This window comes from Pan paniscus, chromosome 3, assembly GCF_029289425.2.
Source record: "Pan paniscus chromosome 3, NHGRI_mPanPan1-v2.0_pri, whole genome shotgun sequence".
Classification (NCBI taxonomy): domain Eukaryota; kingdom Metazoa; phylum Chordata; class Mammalia; order Primates; family Hominidae; genus Pan; species Pan paniscus.
Window position 1 is genome coordinate 163137869 of NC_073252.2, and position 27524 is coordinate 163165392.

Genomic DNA, 27524 nt, shown 5'->3' on the forward strand with positions numbered 1-27524 from the left:
TTGTGTAATGTTTTCTCCAAGAAATAGCTTATTTCTAGAACTCTGCTCAAAATTTGCACAAGTCATAACCTTTAGCCATGAGTTTAGGGTAGTGAAACTTCAATATAAAGATCAGATTGTCACCTTCCTGACCCAGGTCTTGAATACCCTTTTTCCTTTTCTTTTTTTAGCCAAGTGGTAATTTCTAAAACAACCTTTCTTCATAGCTATTATAAAATATTACTGTGTGGCATTCCACACTGAAATTAACTTTCCAGGATGAAAATATAGGCCTTTTAAAAATAGAACTAATAATTTCAATGTAATTTAGGGAATATTTAATGAACACCTACTATGTCCATGCCATTTTACTTTACCTGTTGGTCACCCTTTGAGGCAATGCCATTGCGTTTCTTGAAATGTGTTATTTCATTTTTTTGCTTTGGATTCACTCTTTCACACACATTGAGCTTATATTGCATACTGTATAACCAGTGGATACATTACTTGATTCTGCATAATGCCTGCTGCATATGATGCAGGGGTTGAAGGCTTCTCTATCTTATTCTTAATGTAGCAAACACAAAGACAATATCTGTAGGGGAAACTACTGAAAATGTTAAAGACATTTGCAAAATGAAATACTTTTTGTCCTTTTTGTGTTTTAGTTGCAGTGCTGGACATCTGATTTTAAAGTACAACAGTCCTATTCAAACATTTTCATTTGTCTCAGATCTTGACATTGTTCAGCACAGATTTTTTTTCTTTAAGTTTACTAGAGGAAACCAGTCTTATTCATTGTGGGAACTCAGTAAATGTTAAGCCAGATTTTCAACATAACCAGCATCAGGGGAATTAAGTTAATGCACTTTTGGAAACTGCATTAACTCCACAAAATCAACAAGACCTTTATAGAGCTCACACAAAGAGAAATCAGCTGCTACATGTATTTTCTCAAGAGTCAAATTCAGTTTTGAGAAAATGCTAAAGCCATAAAAATATAGAGATAGATAAATCTCATGTGAATACTATTACATAGATATATAATGAATGATACTATGTAGCTAAATAGACTGAAATACTATCTAGACATATAGGTTTTATTTAGGGTTCAATGATGGCAAGATAATTGTGGATGCAGAAGTCGTCTTTGTTTTAAATTTCAAATTAGTTTAACTATTTATATTTATAGATTTCACTCCTATCTATAAAATAGCCCTTGTTTTTCTTGTTTTTACTTCTACTTATAGCTATTGTCAGGAATTGAGAGTTTTTTCTTTAATCTGAGAGGTTGGTTCTTGTAAAAAATATCATTTCTCAAGAATGTTTTTTCAGGAAGTTTTCTTGGGCTATTATTGTTCTCTGGGTTTTTAAACAGTTGGGCTAACTTTGCCTTTGCTTTCAACAGAATGCTAACCGGATACCTTCTGAGATAGGTTACAACTTCATGGCTTAAAGTATTGGTTGTGCTGGAGTTGTCTTCCTCCCTGGAGAACAGTCCTTGAGAACTAATTTCATAGCCAAACATGCTAAAACTGTTAGAAGGTTGAGGTGACTTAACGGCCATTTATAAATTAAACTCTGTAAAATTATTTGGCAAATAAATATTATTAAATGCCACTAGCATAATAAATGAACAAGTCCAAACATCTAGTGAAAATTAGAATTTCAATTAGATTTAGGACATATTTTATATTGTCAGTGCTTTATTTTCACAGTTGCAAAATTATAAAGTGAAATGTCTTCTCATTTCTTAAGGAGACTTTTTCAAACTTGTCTGTCTTCTCCTGGAATCAAGATAGTGACTGCACATTTCAGCGTGAACCATCTGGTGCAGGTCTATAGTAGGTTCTCGATGTGTTGTTGAAAGTGGTGAGTGAGTGAACACTTCAGAATGAATGACACACATATTAGATCTAGTTATACACACTTTGCCAAACCATTGACATGCATGCAAGCACACCTGCTTCTCCAGCTGCAAGGCAAGTAGTTATATCAATCCATAATTCTGCCTTCCTTCTAGAATGGTGACTTTGAGGAGAGGTGGCTGTCTTTGGCAGATTAATTACTGTATCCACAGTGCTTGGCATGTATATTTTGTCACCAACTGGGTCTTATGTTAATGTTCCACCCTAGGCTGGTCGTGTTTCTTGTTCTGGTGTTTTCTATATTGAGCCCTGGTTCTGTGTTGCCTTCAATCTACTCAGTGAGATGCAGGTCCTCATTCTGTTCTTGCATTTAACATTAATTTCTCCATACAATGGGTCAGACTCAGTACTTAAAATACGGAGACTTCCTCCTCTGGAAGAATTTTTGCCGCCATTTCTTGATTCCAAATGTATGAGCTGCAGAAAACTTTAGAGGTGTTGAACATGTGCAAAATACCTGATAAAAATGCTTCTATGTGTTAATGCATAGGAAGAATTCTATAAACTTTCCTCAAATTAGCCTCCTTCAAATTACAATAACCTTTGGGTTGAATGTTATTAGATACTTAGAATGGTCTCCCCAATGTCCATAATGGGTTAGTTTCAGTATTCCACTGGTCAGTGTAGCATTGGGATTAGTAGCATTTTTATATTTTCATATGTATGAGTAACAGACATTTTTACTGTACTTGTCAAACCCATTTCAATTTCTAATTTCCTCTCCACTAGTTAACTATGGAGTGAACATGAGAAACTTCATTAGAAGAGTATATTCATTTTACTCATGTGTCTAAATTGTTAGGTTGTATGTTGAGGACAACTCTAGGTTTCTCTCCAGCAGTGGGAAACATGAACTATGTGATATTTTTAATATTTTTGAGATCCTTTTCTATTGTTTCTAGACTTCTGAGTATGCTTTTTAATTAGATTCAGATTACTGGATAGATGGGAGTGAGGGCACCTTATGCTATTTTAACAAACATTTTCCCTTCTCCTTTGAGTCTATTTCAGTTTGCACAAACTGTATCTTAAAAAATTACACCTAATTTTCAGGGACATCAATTCAGTGTGAGGTATTTTTCCTGAATAGTTTTAAAACTGTTATTCTTTTTTTTTTTTTTTTCACAAATAGCACTTTTTATTTGCCACTATTTGAAGTCTGAACTTTAAACAGATTCTTGGACTGGTGGTTCATATCCATCAGCTCGTTCAACTTTAGCACCTGTCTCGTCCCCAGTGGCTTTTCCAGAACTACTGCCTTCACCATGAAGCTCCATGAGCTTTCCCAATTCAAACTTGGGCTTCTTCAGCATTTTTACTTTTCTAACGAAGACATCATGGAGAGGATAAATAGATTGGCAAGGCTTTTCTATGTCTTTTCCAATGCTGTCTGGAATCAATTTATTGACCACTTCTTTCAAGTCATTTGTCTGCACCTCTCGGGTCATGATTTCCATCATCTTCTTCCGGATTTGGCGGACCTGTTGGTGCTGAGCATAAGAGGTCTTCCGTATCTGATTGTTGCGTTTTTTAGTAAAACCAACACAGAACAGACGAAGCAAGTAACCATCGGTAGTCTTGACATCAACGTGAGCTTCAATCATTGTCTGCCATTTTTTGACCATGGAACACATTTTGTCACGGGTAAGATCCATGCCATGGAAGTTAGTCAGGCAGTTTTTACCCTGAACATCTTCAGTAATCAGCTTGAATTTTCTAAATGCAACTTCATCATTCTGCAAATCAGCAAGACTCACTTCAAACACACGACCCTTGAGACCATCAGATGCAATTTTGGTTCCTTGGGTCCTGGTGATGAGCGTCTTTCCAATATTTCTTATATTGAACATAGCAGGTGCTTTCACATCATACCAATCTTTCTTAGAAAATGGATCAACCACTTTCTTCTTGGCTCCCTTTTTGCCGCCTTTCGTAAGGCGCTTGTTCTTGCCAACCGCCATGGTGCTGGTCAGAGAGCCAAAAGGCTAAAACTGTTATTCTTGTTGCTGTTATTATTTTAACATTGAAGCTGAACTCATTGGATACTATAATTTTGTGACCTCTGCATACAGGGAAAGTGAATCAATGAGAATGCATTTCTTAAATGAATGTACAGAAGAGTGAGACTTGTTAATATTTTTTCAAAAATTCATTGGACAAAGCTAATGCATTCATGGGCTCCATAAAGACAGTAGTATAAGGAAAACATTCATACCTCTGCCAACATTTCCAAAAGGCCAAGAAGGCTCTCATTCATGGAACATGTTTCATTTTCCATAATATTCTCAGCCCTCAGACCAAGGTAGTAAGAATACTTTATTATCAAAAAGGCCCTACTAACAACTTGCAGTGTAAATCATCCTAATTGGACAGATCACTGAGAAAAAACAAAGACATTCATTCACCAGGCATTTGGAAATTCCAGGTAGAAATGCTTTCAAACCAGGCCACATTTGGAAATCAAACTCTGAGTAGTAGAGGGCTGTAAACGAAATACTGCATCTTTCATTTCTGTATGGGTTATTATATTTGTAGCGCGAATGTACTTATTTAACAATAATAACTAAGTGCCTCCTATATGAGTGACATTCTGCAGATTGAAGAGGTATTTCGAAAGGGAACAAGAAACAACAGTATTTTACCACGTACTTTGTATGAAGGTATTGACTCTAATTCTTCAGGGAGTTAGAGTGGTCTACAGTGGAGGGCTTTCAGAAGGAGGTGGAGCTTTGAGCAGGACTTAAAAGATGCATAAGGTATGGAAAGTCAAAGAGAGGACTTTATTCTAAGCTAGTAAAAAATCATTCACATTTCTTGTGTCTTTTTCTTCATTGTTCTGAATGTGGCGACATATAAGCATTCAAGATACATTGTGCCAGATAATTATGTTCCATTAACATGTGAAATTTTCATCTACGGAAAATTTTTGTTTAGAGAATGCAGTTTTGGGGGTGCTGTGCTTTGGGGCTGATTTCCCTCATCAAGATGGTAAAACTATTTGGGATGGAGCATATACTAATAGAAATATAATATACATATATATATAGTATATGTATACTAGTATATATACTAATATATAGTGTATATATAGGTATATAATATATATTTATATATTTACATATAATAGTATGTATCTATAATATATAATATATCATGTATTGTAAATATATGATATACATATATGTAATATACATATATCATATATTTACAATATATGTATATATTATGCATACATATTCGGAGCTAATCTTTGGGTATTAATGAGAGTGGGAGTCCAGAGCCTAGCATATATGTAATATGTAATATAAATATATCATATATTTACAATATATGATATATTAAATATATAATATATGTATATATTATATTAAATATATATTTATATATTATAATGGAGCTTATACTTATATATTATATTTATATTACATTATTCCATTACTATAGTATAAATATACTATTATAATGATATTATAAATATAATGAAATATTATACGTTTTATTATATTTATATATCATATCATAATGGAGCTTATCGTAGTATAAGCTCCATCCCAAATTGTTTTATTGTCTTGGTGAGGGAAATCAGCCTCAAAGGACAACACCCCAAAACTGCATTCTCTAAAATGAAAATTTTCTCTAGATGAAAATTTTACATGTTAATGGAACATAATTATCTGGCACATATATAGTCTGTTATAATATATCACATACATAAATAATATATATATAAATCAAACATATAATACAGTTATATAGTATATAATTATAAGTAGAATTATATTAAGCATATACTAGATTATATTGTAATTAGCAACAATTGATTACTAATACTTTTCCTCCCTAGGTAGCTATTATTGAGCACTCTCTAGTAAGCCATGGAATATAAAGATGTTATGTAATTTTGATTTTGTTAGGCTAATTTCCAGCAGTTAAGTATAGTTCAATTAGTGTTCTGTTTTGACTATGTAATTCAAAAACTATGTTTTGTAAAAACCCACAAAAATAAGAACAAGAACAAAAAAAGCAATGTCATTTGAGTTATTGAAGGAGAATTCAGCCCATAGATTTTCTCCATGCTTTGGCAGCTGTTTTAGAGCATTCATCCAGCTGCATTTGTCTAACACTTGAATAATGATCATGCAGTTTGTCAGATGCTTTTGGGAGAGAAATTCACTATGCAGAAATATTTAGTATTTAACTAATTTTTCCAATTATAGGTTTTTGATTAGGGTAAATTTATTTTGAATTACTCCTGATGTTAAACCCAATCTTCATTAGTGTTCCATAGAATTGTGAAACATTAGAATTATAGTTTTTTCCTAGCTAGAAGGAGCACTCTCATTTTATAGATGATTAAGTTGAGCTTCAGAGAGACATTAAACAACCTGCCCAAGGTTTTGAAGCCCAGGAGGCTTGGAACTCATTTTCTGATATACAGTTGGACACTCTTCTTAAAGTATTTCCCATAACAATGTACACAGTTGGAGAAATGAACATAACTATTTCTTATTGGTCATGGAGGGTCATGAGCTGTTTATGTGAACTGAAGTCTGTGAGGGCGTTACTGGAATGTAACTTATCAGTTATGTTTTCAAATCCTTAGAGCGGAACTTCTTGACCTGTGACCTGTAAATGGCTATGGGTGTGCCGGAGGTGGATAGACAGGGCCTAGGGTGGCAAAAAACCAGGAAAGCATTGAAATAAATCACTCCAGCACACTGTAAGTACCTACAGAAAATGTTATTTTTCTTGGCAGTAGAATCCACTCTCTAGGAAGAAACAAGCTTTTGTTGGAAGACTGCTCTGATAAACTTTTTGGAGGGCTGGGCCTTCAGGAAGGCTGAGGACCTAAAGTGGATAAAAAGGAGAGGGTATGTAGAGAGTCAGAGGGTATGTAGAGAGTCAGAGAGAGAGAAGAGAAAGACTTAAGGGCTGGTGGCTCAAGAGAAACTTTGGGGAAACAGAAATAATGGATGGGGACATCAGCAGATCTACAGTGCTCCATAATGATTTGTGAAGTAAATTACTTTGGGAGATGGCATGAAGTGCTTTAATTTTGCTTTGAGTTAGGGACTGGTAAAAACCAAGATTGCCCAAGGGAGGACTGTTCCATATAAGTTACAATACAATTATGAGAACTTATTAGCAAAGATCAGATACCTACTATTCCACAGTGCTTCTGCGAATAGATTCAAGTAATTTTTTGAATTTAAGCCCGGCATCTCCCACATGACTGACCATTTAGGAATCCTGGTCCTAAGAGAACATGACCATTGGGAGTGGGCCTCTGGGAAGGGTGTTGTGGTGTGCAAGGGCAACCCTCAGTTGTGTGCACCACGCAGAATGAATCATGTGTTGTGTCGCTGGAAGTTAAGAGTGAATAATATAAATGGGTGAGGTTTCCTGTTAAAAAAACATACTCGTGTTGATCTGTTCATGTGTCTGCATTACATTTCAATGTGATTCAGTGCGGAGGATTGCTTGGGCCCAGTAGTTCGAGACCAGCTTGGGCAAAATAGCAAGATTCTGCCCCTATTAAAATTTTTTTTTATGTGAAAAATGTTACTTGTGCTGAAGGGGATCACATATTTGTTGAGAATGTTTTCCAAACCAAGAATCATCACACAATTTCTCAAAGGACTTTATTTCCAGGTTTGTGAAAGTTTTATGAAACATATTAAAATGTTATAAGAATCATTGATAATATATTGCATGTTTAATGAACAGCCTTTATTAAAAAGAAGAAATATATAAAGGAACTATATCTGGAATGAAGAGCCTCCTTAAATGATTGGACAGAAAATAGTGGTATGAATTACTGTAGGAATTTAAGAATATATGATATACGTGTGAATGACGTTTTTTTTGTTTTGATTTTTGTCCTGTGACAAACTCTACCGAAATGATTAGTTGATGAATTCTGTTGGTAATTTATAGTCAGGATATTAGCAAGCAAAGTATTCCAAAGTCTTCTGGCTGATGTTTATGTGAAAGGGTGTGTTCTCATATGAGCAGGAAATGGGCTAATAAGGTGATGAAAAGACTGGAGATAATTTCATGGTTAATTTGGGGTAAAATTTATTTTTATTATAATATTATTTGTGGTGAAAGTATTAAGTCTGAATTATTCAGACAATTGCTTTAATTCTCCATTTGACATTTGACCTGTGCATAGAGCTAACCTTTGGGTATTAATGAGAGTGGGAGTCCAGAGCCTAGTCAAGTAAGAGATTAGGAAGCAGAGATGGAAAGAAAGTTCTACCTATGCCAAGGGTCAATGCACAGTACTGGTAATGATTTGATTTGGCAGTTTTATTAGCAGCCATTTCTTTGACAGACTAATAAAAATGACTTACAGATTCTTTTCCAAGTTATCTTATATAAATGGATTATGATGAAAAATGTGTGAACCACATTTCATCTTCTTTCTTGCCTTCTGTTAAATATGTGTTCAGCTTAGAAATTAAATAGCACAGGATAGAACTTGAAATCATAAATTCTGTGCATGATATGTAGTTCAAAGGGATTACATGATAATTCACATGTAGAGAATTGTACAGGATAGTTGGGAAATATTTCTCAACCCTCAGAGAATGCTCACTAGGCACACGCATAACATGTAGATGCCCAAAGCATTTCAGAAATAGAATTACAAAAAACGCCCAAAACACTTGTCATGAAAGGTTTGTGAACCTAATCTCGCCTGTATAGACTGGGCTAATTCTGATAGTAAGAGGAGTTCTCCCTTCTCTTAAGTAAACAAAAACTATTGGCTTTCATCCAATCGGTTATTCTAAGACCACTGCAACTTTTTTCTCTCACAAAAAGGAGTTGCCCTAAAGACGTTTCATTTGCTTTGCCCTCTTTTTTTTTCTCCCTCCTCTAAAGGAAAAAAGGTATGTGTGTGTTGAAATCTAAAATATGGCAAAGTTTCCATTTAAAAATACTTTTTAGATAACCAGATTTGCTCTTCGCACAATGAGGTCTTTGGTCCCTGGGAGATATTTTATATCATATTCCTGAATTTGTTCCTGGAGTCATCTTTAACGGGGCTAGGGAACTTATTGGGTGCTGTAAGAACTGTTGGTATGACCCACCATGCTCTCTCTGTCTCTCTCTGTAACTCCTACAACTTGACTTTGAGATAGATCTAAAGAAGTGAGCTATCAAATGTTGGAAATATCAGGTAAGAAGTTAAGATAGGCTGGTCATGGTGGCTCACACCTGTAATCCCAGCACTTTAGGAGGCCAAGGTAGGCAGATCACTTGAGACCAGGAGTTCAAGACCAGGAGCTTGAGACCAGCCTGGCCAACATGATGAAACCACATCTCTACTAAAATACAAAAATTAGCAGGGTGTGGTGGCATATGCCTGTAATCCCAGCTACTCTGGAGGCTGAGGCAGGAGAATTGCTTGAACCTGGGAGGTGGAGGTTGCAGTGAGATGAGATTGTGCCACTGCACTCCAGCCTGGGCAACAGAGCCAGATTCTGTCTCAAAAAAAAAAAAAGATAATGGAGATTATTAAAAAGAATAAGATAGACAGAAATATAATATTTAAGGCTAGAGAAGAAGGCTGAGTGTGGTGGCTCATGCCTGTAATCCCAGCACTTTGGGAGGCTGAGGCAGGACAATCACTTGAGCTAGGGAGTTTGAGACCACTCAGACTCACTTGAGACCAGCCTGAGCAACATGGCGAAACCCTGTCGCCACAAAAAAAAAAAAAAAAAAAATTACAAAATGTTAGCCAGGTGTGGTGGTATGCTCCTGTAGTCCCAGCTACTCAGGAGGCTGAGGTGGGAGGATGGCTCGAGCCCAGGAGGTTGAGGCTGCAGTGAGCCATGATCACAGCACTGAACTCCAGCCTGGGTGATAGAACGAGACCTTGTCTCAACAAATAATAAAAATTAAAATAAAATAAAAATAAGAAAGTGAAGCCAACTGAAAACAAAAAGTATTAAAACACAGAGAAAGTTAGAAAATAAAGTTTAAAGATGAAATAGAAAGGCCAAGGAAAAATGTTTAAATGTTGTGGAGAGAATATGAATGTACTATATATTATTGCTCACCCTTAAATAATGCTTGGTATATGCCAAGTGATGTTTAAAGGCACGACTTACCCACATATCCCTTATGGGTTTGGTACTATAATTATCCCCATTCTATAAATTAGGAAACTGAGGCCCAAAGAGATTAAATGATTTATTTAACATCACAGGTTTGTAAGTGGCAAAACCAAGATTAGAATATACATGTATATATAGCTACATTCTTAAATACACAATTTGGTATATTAGACACCTATTTATTTTGTCTTCCTCCCTTCTGATATTAGCTCCTCTCTTCCCTTTTTGGGGAAATATTCCTTCTTACCATGTGACTTGAGTGGAAGCTGTTGCCATGTTCTTAGACACTCTCTTTCCATGCTTTCAAAGTAAGCATCCTTTCTACCATCTTATCTTGATTATACAATGTATTTCCAAATATTATTTTAGATTCTCTGCATTTTCATCAGATAAAACAGGATTATCTCCCTTTTATAGGACAAATAATCATTTCCACTTAAAAATGGAGCTGTATTAAAAACAAGCTTTTGGCCAGGCATAGTGGCTCATGCTTGAAATTTCAGCACTTTGGGAGGCCAACATGGGAGGATTGCTTGAGGCCAGAAGTTTGAGACCAGTCTGGGTGACATAGCAAGACCCTGTCTCTACCAGAAAAAAAAAAAAAGAAAGAAAAATTAGCCAGGCATTGTGGTACATGCCTATAGTCCTGGCTACTCCAGAGGCTGAGATGGGAGGATTGCCTGAGCCCAGGAGTTGGAGGCTGCAGTGGGCTATGATTGCATCACTGTACACAGCTTGAGCGACAGAGCAAGTCCCCATTTCTAAAAAAAAAAAAAAAAAAAAAAAACCCCACTAAGGTTTTAATGTTATCTTGTACATTCATACTAAATAATTTAGAGGCTGGTAACAAAAAGAATATTGTTCTGGTCTCAATTAATTAATTATTCTAATTAATACATAAACTTATTTTATTAACTGCTTATTTACATCAGATATAATATTAGTAAAAGATTGATAAGAGCATGTACCAGTGACAATTTTCTGAGACATTAAGATTTTTCTTTATATTTAGGACTGTTAGCCTACAAGTGCTAATATATACACATATATACACACACATATACACATGCATACACATATATACATATATGTATATAGGTGTATAAATACATATAGGTACATATATACATATAGGTACATATATACAAATGTGCATGTGTATACATATGCATACACATACATTTAAATTGAGTATGTTTATCTAGAAATCAGGAAAGTTAGAAACTGAGAGTAAATAAACATTTAAAAATGGAAAGGCAAATGGTTTTCAAGATAGCCCTGATTTTAGGTCAATGGAAAAAATCTAAGCAGTTATTTTAACTAAAGTATCTGGTGATCATAGTTTGGAAGATCTGGAATTTTAAGGTGGGTGGCTCACTTGACTTGAAAATCCAATATTTTTTCTGAAGTAGGTGTTGCCATGGTGACAGAACGGCTTAGCAACTGAAGACAGATTTCACTGGCTGGCTGTCTGCAGACTTGCTTGTTGAGTGGCATTAATATGTTGCCTCCTGCTGTTTTTTTTCTGAGGAGACCATCTGGCATTAGCTGTATTTAAAGGTACAGTTCTGTTAAACAAAGAATACCAGGTGATATACACTGAGGTGTTAAAAATATGTTTTGCAGGCATTAGTTGGTTTAATCAATCAATGACTAAGAAGTTCCACTTCAAATCACAACCTATTATAACCAATTAATTCACAATTCTAGGCTTTGACAGTAGGCATTAAAGGGTTTTATTGTTGTACTTACTTATATTATAAAAATTTAATTGCCTAAATGTACTATACTAAATGATCATATTAATCTTGATGTGCCTAAAAATTAATCTACTTGATAAACTGTTCTCTCACATTATATGTTCATAAACCAGAGATGTAGTTTTAAAATAATGATTACTGAGGATGTTTAATATATCAGAGCATAAACAGCTGTCAGTTTTTCTTTTACTTTTGAGGGTGATAAAAATAATGGATTTTCAAGTAAGATGTATTAAGATGTCAAATGCATCTATTCTACTAATTATAACTGTTGATTCTAAACAATAAATACCTGTTGTACATCTGTGAAAAGACATACCCTCTTTTTTATTTTTTGAGAAAGAGTCTCTGTCACCCAGGCTGGAGTGCAGTGGCACTATCTCGGCTCACTGCAACCTCCACCTCCCAAGTTCAAGCGATTCTCCTGCCTTGGCCTCCTGCCTCCTGAGTAGCTGGGACTACAGGCACACGCTAACACACCCAGCTAATTTTTGTATTTTTAGTAGAGATGGGGTTTCACCATATTGGCCAGGCTGGTTTTGAACTCTTGACCTCAGGTGATCCACATGCCTTGGCCTCCCAAAGTGCTGGGATTACAGGTGTGAGCCACCGTGCCTGGCCACATATCCTCTTTTAAAGGAGTTCCCAATATACTAGGGAGGATAAGACACATGCATATGTTATGATAAGATAGAAAATGACAAGTACCTTAAGAGTAATACAAAGCGAAGTTTGAGATTGAAGAATGGAGGACACATTTAATAAGGATACTCACCGAGACTTCTGATTGGCTTAATCTTGACCAGTGTAGAGGAGAGAAGAGAATTCCAGGAGAAACAGTAGCAATCATCAGTGTTATAATCCCAGCCTCTCTAAGAGTGGGTTCCAAGATAATGTTCAGAGGATAATAACAGAGCACTTTGTGCTTAGACCTTACTGTACATGTAGAGGAAGCAAAATCTTTACAAGTAGGTCTTTGGCCATATCATGAATATCCTTAAATGCTAGACTGAGGATTTAGACTTCATTTGTTTGGGAGTTAACAGAAATAGATCATTTGTGCGTTGCTAATTTAAGAAAAAGATATTGTATGCTTTTGACATATTTAGGGAGGTGTTGTGGACCCACCACCTGGAGAGAGATATATGGCCAGCAGTTTGAAATGAAATTAATTTCATGGCAGAATTTGAGGACAGAGGAAAAGATTTAGGAATCACTTGCATGACTGGTGAGGGTGAAAATGGTGATTATAGATGAGATGACTGAGAGAGGGAGAATAGGCAAAGGAGAGAAAGTGTATCAGGCAGAAACTTAGAACACACCAACATTTTTAAGATTAAATGAGCAAGAAGAGAGCAGAGAGATGTAGTCAAAGAAAGAGGCAGTAGGTATGATTCAGAGCTGTAGTCTCAAGATAGGACTGGGGGCATATGACGATGCCCAGTGCTGTGGAAGTTGATGAAGGAGAGGATACAGTAAAGGTCACTCACTCCCAGCACTGGTTGGAAGTCACTGGGGACATTTGGGGAAGTAGTTTCAGTAGAGTCAAGAGGAAGAAGTCAAACAAATGGATAAGGAGTAAGTGAAGGGCAGTTTCACCTCTAACACTCACCTTTTCTCTCACCCATTCATCAAACCAAGCCTTTCTTTTTTAAAGGCTAGTCAAGTGAAGCAGTGGGAGTAAAGAAGGAATAAACTAAGTTTTTTGAAAGATTACATACTATTTTCAACACACATTCATTCCTGAACTCATATCATTGTGGCAGTCACTGCATTACTCTCTTCATATGGTTCTCACAAAGGGCCACTACTGACTTCTTAATAGGGTGACCTTATGTCTTTGTTTCCACCATATTCAGTGTTCCTGGGGTATTTGTTAATAGAGCCCTCTTTCACCCTCAAAACTGTCCTAGTTTGGATGATAAATTATGAGTTATCCCAGCTCTTCATCACCAGTTCTAATGAGCAGTTTTCAATCTTTATCTTACTTGACCTTATTTGATTTTTTTTTCTTTACACAGCTGACTACTCCCCTTTAGTGTGACTTGAAACCCCACTTCTTTGATTTGTACTGGATAACTCTTCTGGTTCTCCTGACACCTTCCCAGTCTTTTTTGCGGCCTTCTCTTCTGTACACCCTGTAAGTGGTGCCATTGCTTAGAGTTCTATTCTTGGTTTCTTCTCTTCGTTACACACATTTTCCGTAGACAGGCTCACTCATAACAACAGGTGCAGTTAACTAGAAGCCAGTGATGGAAAAATATAACCCTTGTTTCTCCCCGCCGAGCTTTGGATTTGCACATCCACCTGCCTAGTACACTTTTACTATAAGTGATAGTCAACATGTGGATAAGAACTTGAGCATTGGAGTGAGACATAAGGCTGCCAGGTCTGCCGTTTAATAGCTTAATGGCCTTAAAGAAGAAAGTCTCTATGTGGCTCAGCTTCCACTCTGTAAAATCATGAAACCTGTCACGTAAGGTTTATGTGCGGGTAAAATGAAATAGCACATGTAATGTGCTGAGCACAATTAATGGCACACAACATACACTTAATGAATAATAGAAATTATTATTATTTCCCAAACTGTATTCTCCTCTCATTATTTCTTGTCTTGTGGAACATCTGCCTTCCTGAGTGGAGGAGGGTTTATGTGTGGGGGAACATGAAATACTTTTGGAAAGATAGAGTGATGCCACAATATATGAGGCCCTGGAAGCTGGACAGAGGAATTTAGACACAATGGTGGGTTACAGGGGCTTCTGCAGTCTTGTAAGCATAGAATGATTCTGTGGAAAATGGTGTTGTAATAAAATTAGTTATTTTAATATTAAGCCGGATGTGTTTAAAGTAGGGGTCGGGAGGCTGGGCAAAAGGCTGATAGAGTAATACTGGCATAATTTGATGAGGACCTGGAAGGGTGTGGTGACAATGGAATGAAGAGGAAAGGATAATTAGGGAAAGGTGATAAATGGACAGATTATTTTATTTTTTATATCAGTTCTTTCTTCAGAAGGTTGTGAGATATTTCCATCAAAAATATATATTTAATAAAAATGTAATAAAGCTTCTTTATGGATCAAGAAGCCACTACTGTTTTGTACCTATTTATTTGTGAAAGAGAAGGAAAATGTGCTAATAATAATAGTGGCCAATATTTTCAGCCTGATTCTCTCAGAGTTTGCTTAGATGATCATTTACCTCTTCAGATCTTTGAAAGAATTTCATAAATGACTGGTCCCATTTGTAACCTTTATTATTCTCATAGTTACACAGAATTATTGAGATGCATACTTCAGTATTAAAGGATGTTGGTGTTTCTAGTGATTCTGGCCGGTTACATGACACCATGTGATACAGTTTGGACATCTGTCCCTGACCAAATCTCATGTTGAAATGTAATGCCCAGTGTTGGAGACGGAGCCTGTTGGGAGGTGTTTGGATCACAGGGGCAGATTCCTCTTGAATGACTTGACACCATCTCCTGGTGTGAGTTCTCGTGAGATCTGATTAAGTGTATGGTACCTCCCCTGCCTTACTCCCTTTCTCTCCATGTGACGTGCATGCTCCTGCTTCTACCATGAGTGAGAGCTCCCTGAGCCCTCCCCAGAAGCCGTGTAGATGCCAGCACCATGCTTGTACAGCCTGCAGAACCGTGAGCCAATTAAACTTCTTTTCTTTATAAATTACTCAGTCTCCAGTATTTCTTTATAGTAATTCAAGAATGGCCTAATGCACCATGTAAATTAAAATATACACTTGCCAATATGTCACAAAAAGATATACTCTCCCCTGAAGAGGAGTCAATACAAAAACCTGAAGAATGTGGCAAGTGGAAAAACAGAAATGAGAAAACTACCTTTGTTTTTAAAAAATATTTTTAAGATATTTTTTCTTTGGAAATAGATTGTTCTTTTGAGATCTGGAATGTAAAATGCCAGACTCTTCTTCTGTTTTTCTGGATTTGAAACAATCGAACACTGGGAAATATCTGATCCTGAACTAAAATGCAGGCACACCAAATTTGAACTCAGATTGAAAAAGTTAACACTGGGAATCAACTAGAAATTAACGGTGATTATGAAGAATATTTTGATTGCTATTTGATTCTTTCATAGCTCTGTAAAACTTATGTAAGCAAGCTATTAAAAAACAAAAGCTGAAGGCGACTGTTTTATGATGTGTGTATCACAAAGGAAACCATCACCACCTGTCATTGAAACAAAGAAAGGCTCATGTCAACTAAATGTGAAAAGAAAACAGTGTAAGAAATTAAAAAAAAATCATATTCATGAGGCCATGAAACACATGTTCCAGAAAACAGTTCATTAGAATTGCATTAAGTAAAAATTAATGTCTGCACACTGATGGGGAAGCAGTGTGGAGTGGTATGGAAAATGTTAGAGCAGTCTATTTTTGTAAAATCTGGAAGTTGGAATAAATAATCATTGGGGCCCCAGCTCTAAAATCCTACTACCACTATTAATGTGACAATGATTTAATTGTTGAATGAAATTTAAATTGTAACATATGCCATGGGGAATGTGTTTTCTGGCTTGCTAACAACATGAAAAGAGGATGTTGAAAGCCTCTTGTAATTCATGTTTTTAATTTCATTCCTTTTTTTTTTTTTTACAGAGTTTGGTTTTTATTGTTATGTGTTTGTCTGGGTGCAGAATTGCCCTCACCACCCCTGGCCACCCTGGCCTTCTGACAGGAACAGGCAAAGAGATGGCTCCAGATGGCTCTTGGCTGCCACTCTAGGCCTCAGGGCTTATACAATGAGCACAGTGGGTTCCACCTTCCAATAGCGCAAACTCTAATTCACAGTCAGATTTCACCAGGAGGGGGAGATGATCTTGGCTGAAGGCACTTTAATCAGGGAGCAAACCCAATGCCGTAGTTTGTCTTCCTTCTCGTTACTCTGATAAATCTAGATGCCACTCTGTTGGAGAACCAGCACTGCCGGCAGCTGGGGTTAGTGCACTGACTGAGTGAGGCATGAGGCCTGCTCACTGATGAAACTTCTTGTTAGGGCTGTTAGTGTGGTCAGCTAGCAGCTGGCTTGGGGTGAACTCTTTTCCATAGGCAGCCTCATGCTTCTTGAGCCGGTCCACTATCTTCTGGGCTTCATACAGATCCACAAAGCAGAAAGGCCCTCCAAGACAAGGTGGGAAGCTGAGCCCGAAGACGGCTCCAATGTCTCCCTCTGCAGGTGTGGCCAAAATCCCCTCTTGCAGGCACGTGACTGCCTCATTCACAAATCTTGTCAGCAGGCGGAACTGGATGTCTTCATCTGAGGAGACTTCAGACTTAGGAGGCATCTTCAGACTTGCTAAAATACCGTTCAGAATTCAAATTCTTATTCTTCACACTCTCCTGATAGATGGAAAAGCCCTCCCCAGACTTGCGACCTAGGAAGCCCTTGGACACCATCTATGTCAGTAGTTCTGGGTTTCCACCTCCAAACCGCTCCCCAAAGGCTTTGCCCAGATCCTTGGCCACATGTTTCGCTACATCCACGCCAACTTCATCCACCAGTGTGGCGGCACCCACAGGAAGGCCAAGGCTTGTGGTCAGGGAATCCAGCTTCTTCGGGTCAACTCCTTCCTGGAGGATTCGGATGACTTCAGACATCATGGGTGCAAGACACCTGGTGGTATAGAAGCCAGGTCCATCCTTAACCACAATGATGACCTTCCCCTGCTTGAGACCGATTGCTACAGTTGAAGCACTGGTGTCTTTGGAAGTCTTCTCGGTTGTGATCATCTCCAGCAGCTGCATCTTGTCTGCGGGAGAGAAGTAGTGCCTACCAATCACCTTCTCAGGTCTTTTGCTGACAGCAGCGATTTCACTGATTGGGAGAGGAGATGTGTTACTGGCAAAGACATAGTGATCTGGAATCACTGCTTCTACTCCCTTTAGCACTCTATGCTTAAAACTAAGGTCCTCGAACACAGCATCCATCACCATGTCTGTCTTTCAAAACCTTGGTAATCAAGCTTCCCAGTCAAGTTGCTGAAGATGGAATCCCTTTCAAATGACGTTAGAGCTTTCTTCTCTACTTTGTCATTCAATCCTTTGAACACTTGTTGCTGTCCTCAGCCTAACCCAGTGAGTGTGGCATCTTTAAGTATAGTCTTTCGCCCCTTATCCACGGAGACTTGGGCAATGCCTGCTCCCATCATCCCTGCACCAGGAATAGCCAGATGCTTAACATCCTTCTGTGGAGCTCCAGATGTATTCTTCTTGCACAGGACCTGACCATGGTAGAGTCCCATCAAGGCCTTTGATTCTTTGGTCATTGCAAGCTCTCCGAATTTCTGAGATTCAGAGAGATAACCAGCATCACTCCCTTGCTCAATTCCAGTCTTTACCACATCAATTATTTTCAGAGGTGCGGGATAAAGCCCTTTAGTCCGCTTTCACACTTTTTCTTCCACTTTTTTGTAAATCTGTTGCCTGACAAATGGAATAGTCATGGCATACGCTGTTAATTTTCCCACTAATCCCTTGTTTCTCTTTGGAGAGATCTTCTTATCAGCTAGTCCTTTGGGAAAGTAATTGCGACTTCTTCTAGGTATTTGATTGTCCATTCCTCTGGAAGTTTTAGTCCTGGTCCCAGAGATACCACCAATTGGTCAACCAGTCCCATTTTCTTTGCCCTGTCTGCACGCATGTTTCTAGCAGTCAGCATCATGTCAAAAGCAGCAGGCACACCCACCATTTTGGGCAGCCTTTGTGTGCCTCCTGCTCCTGGTAAGATCCCCAGCAAGACTTCAGGAGCACCGAATACTGTTTTTCTGTCTTTTGTTGCTATTCTGTAGTGGCATAAAATGGCAGGATCCACTGATGGCAGTCACAACAGGCTTTATGGACTTTTCAAGTTTCTCAGATGTTCTCTGTGCTTCTTGTGGTATCTGTGTTACTTCTTGAGGGGTCTTGCAAGTGGCTAAAATGTTGATATCAGCACCTACAATAAAGCAGCCTGGCTTTGGTGAGATAAGGATGGCACTTCTGATTTGATCACTAGCCCAGATTTCATTCATAACTTCCGTGAACTCTGAATGCAGCTGTTTGTTTATTCAGCGTATTTATCTTTGAATGGGGAGCGTTAATTTAAATAACTATCACATCCCCTTTGACTCCATAGTTAATATGGGTTCTGGTCAGCAAAGCAAAGGACCCTGTAAAATTGCGGCGTATATAACCTTGGGAGCGGAGGATCCTGAAGGCAGAGAAGCGGCTGAGGCTGCCAATCGCCCGGTAGGTCACCATGTTGAGCTGAAGAGAACAGCAGTGGAGAGCGCTTCTCTTTAATTTCATTCTTATCTTTTGTATTAGCTTTTTTGATGTATTATAACCAAGGAGAATACAAATGAACTGACTTCACAGTTTTTCCCTCAGATTTCAGAATTGTACTGTTCTTAAGCTCCCTCCTAAAACTTGCCTCTTTTATTAAATATTTTAATATTTAATGGCTGAAAATCTTTGTGGTCATTATTACTTTGTTGCAGCTTTATTGAGATAGAATTCACATACCAAATAGTTCACACATTTAAAAGTAAAATTCAATGGTTTATAGTAGATTCACAGTGTTGTGCAGCCATCACCACAATTTTAGAACATTTATATCATCACCTCAAAAAGAACCCCATACCCATTAGCAGTTATTCCTCATTTTCCCAATTCCTCCCAATCCTGCTCCAACAACTCTAGGCAACCAGACTAATCGACTTTTTGTCTCTGTAGATTTGCTTATTCTAGACATTTCATATAAATCAAATTGTGTGATATGTGGTCTTTTGTGGCTGACTCCTTTAACTTAGCATAATGTTTTCAAGGTTCACCCATGTTGTAGCATGTATTAGTACTCCATTATGTGGATTTACCATATTTTGTTTTTCCATTCATCAGTTGATAGACATCTGGGTTGTTTCAATTTTTTGTCTATCATGAACAAGGCTGCTGCTATGGCACTTATGTGCAAGTTTTTTTGTGGATATGTGTGTTTATTTCTTTTAGGTATGAACCTAGCAGTGGAATTGCTGGGTCATATTGCAGTTCTTTGTTTAACATTTTCAGGAACTGCCAGACTGTTTTCCAAAATGACTACACCATTTACATTCCCATCGGCAGTGTACAAAGGTTCCAGTTTCTCTATATCCTCGCCAACTTGTTTTTTGCTGTAGTTTTGATTAGAGCCATTCTACTGGGTGTGAAGTGATATTTTGATGTTGTTTTGATTTGCATTTCCTTGATGGCTAATGACATGAAGCATCTTTTCATGTGCTTATTGACCATATGTATATCTTCTTTGGAGAAACTTCCATTCTTTTTTTTTTTTTTGAGATGGGGTCCGGCTATGTTGCCCAGGCTGGTCTCAAATTCCTGGGCTCAAGGGATTCTCCCACTTCAGCCTCCCAAATAACTCAAGTGGATTGCTGGGATTACAAGCATCATGCCGGGCTTCAATTTTTTCTTTTTTTTTTTTTTTGAGATGGAGTCTCTGTTGCCCAGGCTGGAGTGCAGTGGTGTGATCTTGGCTCACTGCAACCTCCACCTCCGAGGTTCAAGCAATTCTCCTGCCTCAGCCTCCTGAGTAGCTGGGATTAAAGGCACCCACCACCACGCCTGGCTAATTTTTTATTTTTTTATTTTTTAGTAGAGACGGGGTTTTGCCATGTTGGCCAGGCTGGTCTTGAACTCCTGACCTCAGGTGATCTGCCTGCCTCGGCCTCCCAAAATGTTGGGATTATAGGCATGAGCCACCGCGCCCGACCCAACTTTTTTTTTTTTTTTTTTTAAAGAGACGGAGTTCCGCTGTGTCTCAAACTCCTGGGCTCCGGGGATCCTCTCACCTCAGCCTCCCAATTAGCTGAGACAACAGGCATGTGGCACTGCACCTGGGGCTGTCTATTCATTTTAAAATGGGCAATTTATCTTATTATTGTTGAGTTGTAAGAGCTCCCTATGTATCCTGGAACCAAGCCCCTTATCAGATATACAATTTGCAAAAATGTTCTCCCATTCTGTGTGTTGTCTCCTTACTTTCTTGATAGTGTCCTTTCAAGTACAGAAGTTTTACATTTTGATGTGGTCCAATTTATGTATTTTTTCTTGTGTTTCTTGTCCTCTTTGCGTCATATCTAAAAAACCATTGCCTAATCTAAGGTCACAAAGATTTACACCTACGTTTTCTTCTAAGAGTGTTATAGCTTTAACTCTCGCATTTAAATCTTGATCCATTTTGAGTTAACTTTTTTATCGGATAGGTAGAGGGTCCACTTTCCTTCTTTTGCAGATGGATATCCCATTGTCCTTGCACAACTTATTGAAAAGAATGTTATTAAAAAAAAATCCATCCCTCAGCATATTTTCAGAAGTCATGAATTTCATAAGTGAGTAGAGGCAACTCAAAGATAGCAAACAACTTGATTAATATCGTTGGCTAATAAAGGGCACCGTAGGAATTTAAAAGCCTTAGATTATCTGCTTCCAAAACCCATACTTACTCCAATATACCAGTGGTTCTCAATTTTGAGCCTGCGTCAGGATCACCTGGAGGGCTTGTTAAAACACTGGTTGCTGGGGTCCCACCCCCAGAGTTTGATTCAGTAGGTCTGAGGTAGGGCCTGAACTTTTGCTTTTCTGACAAGTTCCCAGGGATTCTGATGCCACTGGTTCAGAGGCCACACTTTGAGAGCCATTGTAATGCACTGCGATGGTTCCCCTGTGTATCCTGATGCTCGAAGAGCCTTCAGTTGGGGTGGAGGGAGACACAGAGAGAATAATATAAAGACAATAGTAGTGACAAAGGGCTAAGTGTGCATAGAGGAAGAAAACAGTAATTCTGATTAGAATATTGAGAAAAGTTTCTGCAGGAGACATTATGGAATAGATTGGTTTATGGATAATCTCAAGCATTTACCTCCACCTGGTGAAATCAGACAGCAACTGTCTCTTCTTACATTTATTTGGTCACAAGTATGCTTAGAGCAGCTAAGCTCTTGAGCAAATGAGCAAGTATATGGTGGAGTGGGTGGTGGTTCCGGAATGGTTGACGTGGGAAATGCAGAGAGAGCACTTAAGTGTCAGATTATGACACTGAATACAGGAAAGTGATGGGAGTGAGGCTGGTTAAAATTTTTCACCCATGCAGTCTCCCTGTGTTGCCCAGGCTGGAGTGCAATGGTGTGATCTCGGCTCACTGCAACCTCTGCCTCCAGGGTTCAAGTGATTCTTGTGTCTCAGCCTCCCCAATAGCTAGGATTACAGGTGTGTGCTACCATGCCTGGCTAATCTTTGTATTTTTAGTAGAGACAGGGTTTCGCCATGTTGGCCTAGCTGGTCTCGAACTCCTGGCCTCAAGTGATCCGCCCGCCTCAGACTCCCAAAGTGCTGGGATTATAGGCTGAGCCGCTGCACCCATTCTCCACTCATGCTTATATCCCACAGTCAGGTTCAGTGAATCGATGCCACTTGTGTGAGAGACTAAAATAAATAATGGATTTAATTTGATGACTTTTTTTTTTGACTCTGAATCTTTCCGTGTACAAATGGAATCTTGATAAAGAAAATATCAATAATAGCAATATATCAATGCTTTCCTAAGAAACTGTGAAATACTGTGGTGATCTTATCCTGGAACAAACTAGGATGAGCCAGTCTTTATTAGATTATTTTGTACCATATTTATACTTACTTCGTGATCATTCAGGAGGACCCTTCATATTGTTGAATTTGGTAAAATTTCCTTGCAGGCCTAGGTTAATGGGGTTTACAGGCTCTCAGGATTGTGTGCCAGTTGCCCTCTTTCTAAGGTAGTTTTATTCATAAACCACACAGGTTTTTTTCAAAAAAACAAAAAACACAGACAAACAAACAAAAAAAACAGAGGCCAGGTGCAGTGGCTCATGCCTGTAATCCCAGCACTTTGGGAGGCCGAGGTGGGTGGATCACCTGAGGTCAGGAGTTCGAGACCAGCCTGGCCAACATGGTGAAACCCCTTTCTTTACTAAAAATACAAAAATTAGCTGGGTGTGGTGGTGGGCACCTGTAGTCCCAGCTACTTGGGAGGCTGAGGCAGGAGAATCGATTGAACCTGGGAGGCAGAGTTTGCAGTGAGCCAAGATTAGGCCACTGCCCTGTAACCTGACAGAGGGATACTCTGTAAAAAAAAAAAAAAAAAAAAATCAGAGATTTTAATAGGTCAATCTTGAACTATGTGAACAACTTCAATTTATAAAAGAGTAAAAAAATCGTTGAATTACAGAACTATGAACTGACTCCTTTTTGATGCAGGCTGATTATTAATAGTCTTTTTCACAGCTGTGCCCAAAGTAGAACATCACACCGGCACTGGGTAAGTAAACAAAACAGGCCAGTAACTCTGCCAAAGACCTAGCTATTAATGGCAATTTATTTTTATTACATATTTGGAATCTTGTCATCCCAGAAGGTGCTGAAGTAGAAATTTAGTAATACTTGATTTAAGAGGCAGAAGTCCTGTAAGTTTGCAGCTATTAAAAAATGGAAAGAAAAGAAAGGTTACAAAGGGGAGGGGACCATATCTGTGTTTACATTTGTTCCTTTCCTCAAATGGAAGGTAGAATAATGTATTAGAAGATATTTTAAATATTAATATCTAACTGAAACCTGATATTAGAGAATGAGAAAATTTTGTTGAAAATTAATTTTATTTTCTTTTAATTTATGGTGTTACTATACCTTTTAGATTTAGGAAGGCAGAAAGACTGTGTGTGTGTGTGTGTTTGTGTGTGTGCACTTGCACTTTGGGGTTCCCTTTCTATGGATGTTTCAGGATCTGAGGATAAAGGATCACAGTCTAGCAGAAAGCTGGGTTTCAGGGGATGTCAAAGGTAATTTCATGACTATATTAGTAGATAAATCCAAGACCAGAGAGCATGCTGAATGGAGGACATTTACATAGTCTTTCCAATGCTAAAGGAAATAGGGAAGTGATTATTTCAAAATTACCTAGAGGATCTTGAGCATAGTATGACTTAAGATAAAAATCTAGCTCATTGTTTCTGAGAGTTGGCCTCTTTCTCCTCTCCAGATGAAATATTTTTTCCTTTTTTTCTCCTCTGTGGAAAGAAATTATTAATTAAAACAAAAAGACATTGTTGGAAAGGGAGGTTTTTTTAGTCGCCTAAGAGAGGTGCTATTAGTACTTGTTTATTTAAAAATTGACTTTTGGTCAAACTAAACTATACAACTTTTTCTTTTTCAATCCTTCTTCCCTCCATCCCTCTTCCTTTCTTTCTTCCTCCTACTTTTTGCCCTTCCTCCTTCCCTGATCCCTTGTTTTATTTAGTTTATGTCATTCCACAGAGCTCACAGTTACCACCTGGTAGGTACACTTGACATTCTACACAGTTGGTAAATCAGTGTCATACTAGTTGCTAAATAATTGGCCAGGAATAGCCTTTATCAATGAATGCTTCTTCTCCTTTTCACTCTCCATTGAATAAAGATGGAAACCAGCTTTGCCCTCTTTTTGAGTATGGCCTGTTGATTTCTAATTTGTCATAGCTCACATGGAAACCTTGTGATGCGCTTGAGGGGGTTTTCTCATGGAGACCTCAATACCTGTGGAATGTAGGGCACATGGCAAACAGATCCGGTTTATCTGATCAAATGATTAATGCAATAAAAAATTATAAAAATTCAAAGTGAAAAGTGTGCTCTTGTTACTGTGTGTGGTAAGTAGTTTAGTGGATTCTGGTTCTACCCATTGAAGCCCTATACCTGCGGCTGGTGATGGAGGCGAAAACCTTTTACTGGAAGGAATGGGAAGAAGGGTAGTGGGGGCCGGAGAGTCTCTACGTTCCTCCAGGAGGAGGAAACCATCTCTTTAAAATGACAGTGCTTTCCTTCCACGAAAGAACCATAATTTTTCTAATCATTGGTAACTATTTTGGTCTTTCAAATGTGTCAACAACTTGTACACTGGAACAGCCTCTGTCTACAGGCAGAGCAGGATTCAGTGATTTTTAGAAGGCATTTGGGCCCCAGCCAGCCTGAAAGTTGGGGTTTACAACTGTGTTAAACAGAAGAGATTTTGTTTGAAAGGATAAAGCACATCATGGAAAAGTTGAGGAAGAAATGAAAGAGAAAGTTGCAAACTTACCTTTATGTTTATAAGAACAGATATGTTCTTGAGAGATTGTGGATTTTTAAAAATATGATTTTTTTGGTGGTGGGAAATTGTAGACATTAAATATCTTTTTTAAGTTATGTTGACACCTTAAAATTACATAATCCTTTACAATTTTCAAATAAATACTAACATTAGTAAGCAAGTACTACATACCAGGAAAAATTCTAGTTGCTGGAAATAAGACAATAAATAAAACAGGGATTATTTTATTAAGTCCTCTCAATAAAGCCTATGAATCAGTTACTATTATTATCTCTATTTTACAGATTAGGAAACTGAGGGACAGAGGAGTTGTGTTACTTGCTCAGAGTTTTCATAGTCAGGAACTGGGGAGTAAGGTTTGAAATCCAGACTCTAATTCCAGATCCTGTGCTCTTAGCACCACACAGTCCTGTCTCAGGCAGACAGCATTGCCACTGTGCACTTTATCCTAAAAACAACCCTCTGAGAGAGGTGAGAAAGGTATGTTTCTTCACATTTAAAAAATATGAACATGTTTAAAAAGTAAACAGTGATCTATTTACATTTGTATGCTGGGAAGAAGTTCTAGAGTCATCATCTTCACCTCTTCAATGCTTCAGTCATTGGCTTCCCAGCCTCTAATCAGCCATGTACTCCATTTCTTTTTGCACCGTTATAACCAGTGATTTTCTGAACCCAAAATCTGTAACGTTCCTCTGCTTAATTCCCTGCAGGTGCTCACTGTTACACCTAGAATCAAACCCAGACTTCTTCGCATGCACTTGAGATTCTTCTGGCTGGGTCCCTGTACACCTCTGCAGTGTCACACTTGCACTCTCTGAGCCCTAGCTCTACAGGGCTTTTCTCATTTTAACAAAACATGCTCTTTCTTGTCTCTCACATGTTGTATATGCCAGTTCCCTGGCCTCAACATTCTTTTCTTCCCCTCTTCCCTCTTACTCTACCCTTGTTAAGTGGCTATTCTTGTCCCTTCTTTTAATCTCTACCTTGATGCCTTGTCTCTACAGTGTGTTGTAATTGCATGTCCAACGCCACTTTTCCTGAGTCCACGGGCCTGGAAACCATGTGATGCTGGGTCCAAAGCGAAGAATTGGGGAATAGAGAATGGGAATCTTGCTCACACAGTTCTCTCCAGTACCCAGCATGGTGACCCAGAACATGTACATGTAAGGCATTTGTACATGTAATCAATTAGCAGGCATGTTTTGAACACCAGCTTCATTAGGAGTGATGCCATATTTGAGGCAGAAACATAGTATGATGGAGAATTCGAGAGGCTTTGGACTCATAGCTCTTAGTTGAATTCTGGCTTTATCAGAATTCAAAACCTTTGAGGCTTTAAGCAAGTTACTCAACTTTTCTGAGCTTACTTTCTCAAATAAGAAGCAAGGATAACTAAAATGCTTGGGAAACTTTCCTGTGAGAAATTGATGTGTAAATAGATAATTAAGGGACATGCTAGGAGTTGTGTTACAGGCATGAACAGGAACACAGAGGAGGGGACAACCAACACAGCTCAAGAGGTCACAGAAGATGTCATGTAAGCCTTTTCTTTTTCTCAGAGCCTCTGGCATCGACGTGCTTGGAGATACCTGAAAATTGGGCAGCTGTTTATCTTTCTGGAAATGTTTTGTCAAAGGTCTTATGAGCATGGGGATACAGGAAGTGATCTTCCATTCATGCATATTTATGATTCTATTCTAAGTTAAATTATTAATAGCATTTGACGAGTATTCTATTTTGATATGGACAAGAAAAATCGTTCACTTTGAAACATTTATTGAGCTCGCTTATAGCATACTGGGAAAAAAAGTCTTGGTTTTGTTATTTTTCTCAAAAGATTTGTATGTATTTTCCTGCAGTAATAAACCAAAAATAAAATCCATGAAGGATCTAGAACTTTTAAGGCTATGTAATTCATATTTTAAGACTTTACTGTTTCATAAATTATTTAAATAATTTGAGGAATTACTATTGAAGAGAGTCTTAATCTGTCAAATTGATCAGATTGGATTTATCTTGAAAACAGTTCTGCATCTTTGGATAAAAATCTATTTTATTCCAAAGAAAGCTTTTTTTATGGCAAATAAAAGCAAAGGTATACATTTTTAATAATCTTATGATGAATAGGATGATCTGCTTTAAAGAAGAGTAAGTTTATAGAGTCGGAGTATACTTGTACACACCTCAAAGTCAAACGTTTGAAAAATGAAGTTTGTTATGATTCTAAGTGTAGTTTCAAATGTAAGAAAAAGTTAAAAGTGTGATGCAGTCAGGAAGCTTGGAATATTCTCCTGCATAAATTATATGTGTTAACAGCCTTAGCAGTATTCTCTTGTAGGCCACTTGGCTCCATCTTTAAGGTAGTTTGATGAATATTGACTGGTCTACAAAATTTGACTTAAGAAATGTTGAGCCAAAGTATCCTGGATAACGTAGATATAGAGATAAAGTTATATGTGTATATATATATATATATATATATATATATATACACACACACACACATACACACACACACACACATATTTACATATATACACATATGTACTTATTTACAGTG

The 27524-nt window shown here is 37.9% G+C and overlaps 2 protein-coding genes and 1 pseudogene across 2 annotated transcripts in view; 1 reads left to right on the forward strand and 2 right to left on the reverse strand.

Moving 5' to 3' along the window:
* Positions 1-27524, forward strand: part of CPE (carboxypeptidase E) — a 120283-nt gene that overhangs the window by 9212 nt on the left and 83547 nt on the right. The gene's annotated exons all lie outside the window — the stretch shown is intronic.
* On the reverse strand, positions 3015-3908 carry LOC100986129 (small ribosomal subunit protein eS1-like). The gene has a single exon (XM_034959375.3). It carries the CDS (start codon positions 3866-3868, stop codon positions 3074-3076), a length of 795 nt encoding a protein of 264 aa, XP_034815266.1. The 5' UTR covers positions 3869-3908; the 3' UTR covers positions 3015-3073.
* On the reverse strand, positions 5627-27376 carry LOC129397643 (trifunctional enzyme subunit alpha, mitochondrial-like; annotated as a pseudogene).

What these genes read in the sequence shown, in the direction of transcription:
- LOC100986129 (XM_034959375.3), bottom strand. Translation starts at nt 3,868, where the DNA reads ATGGCGGTTGGCAAGAACAAGCGCCTTACGAAAGGCGGCAAAAAGGGA.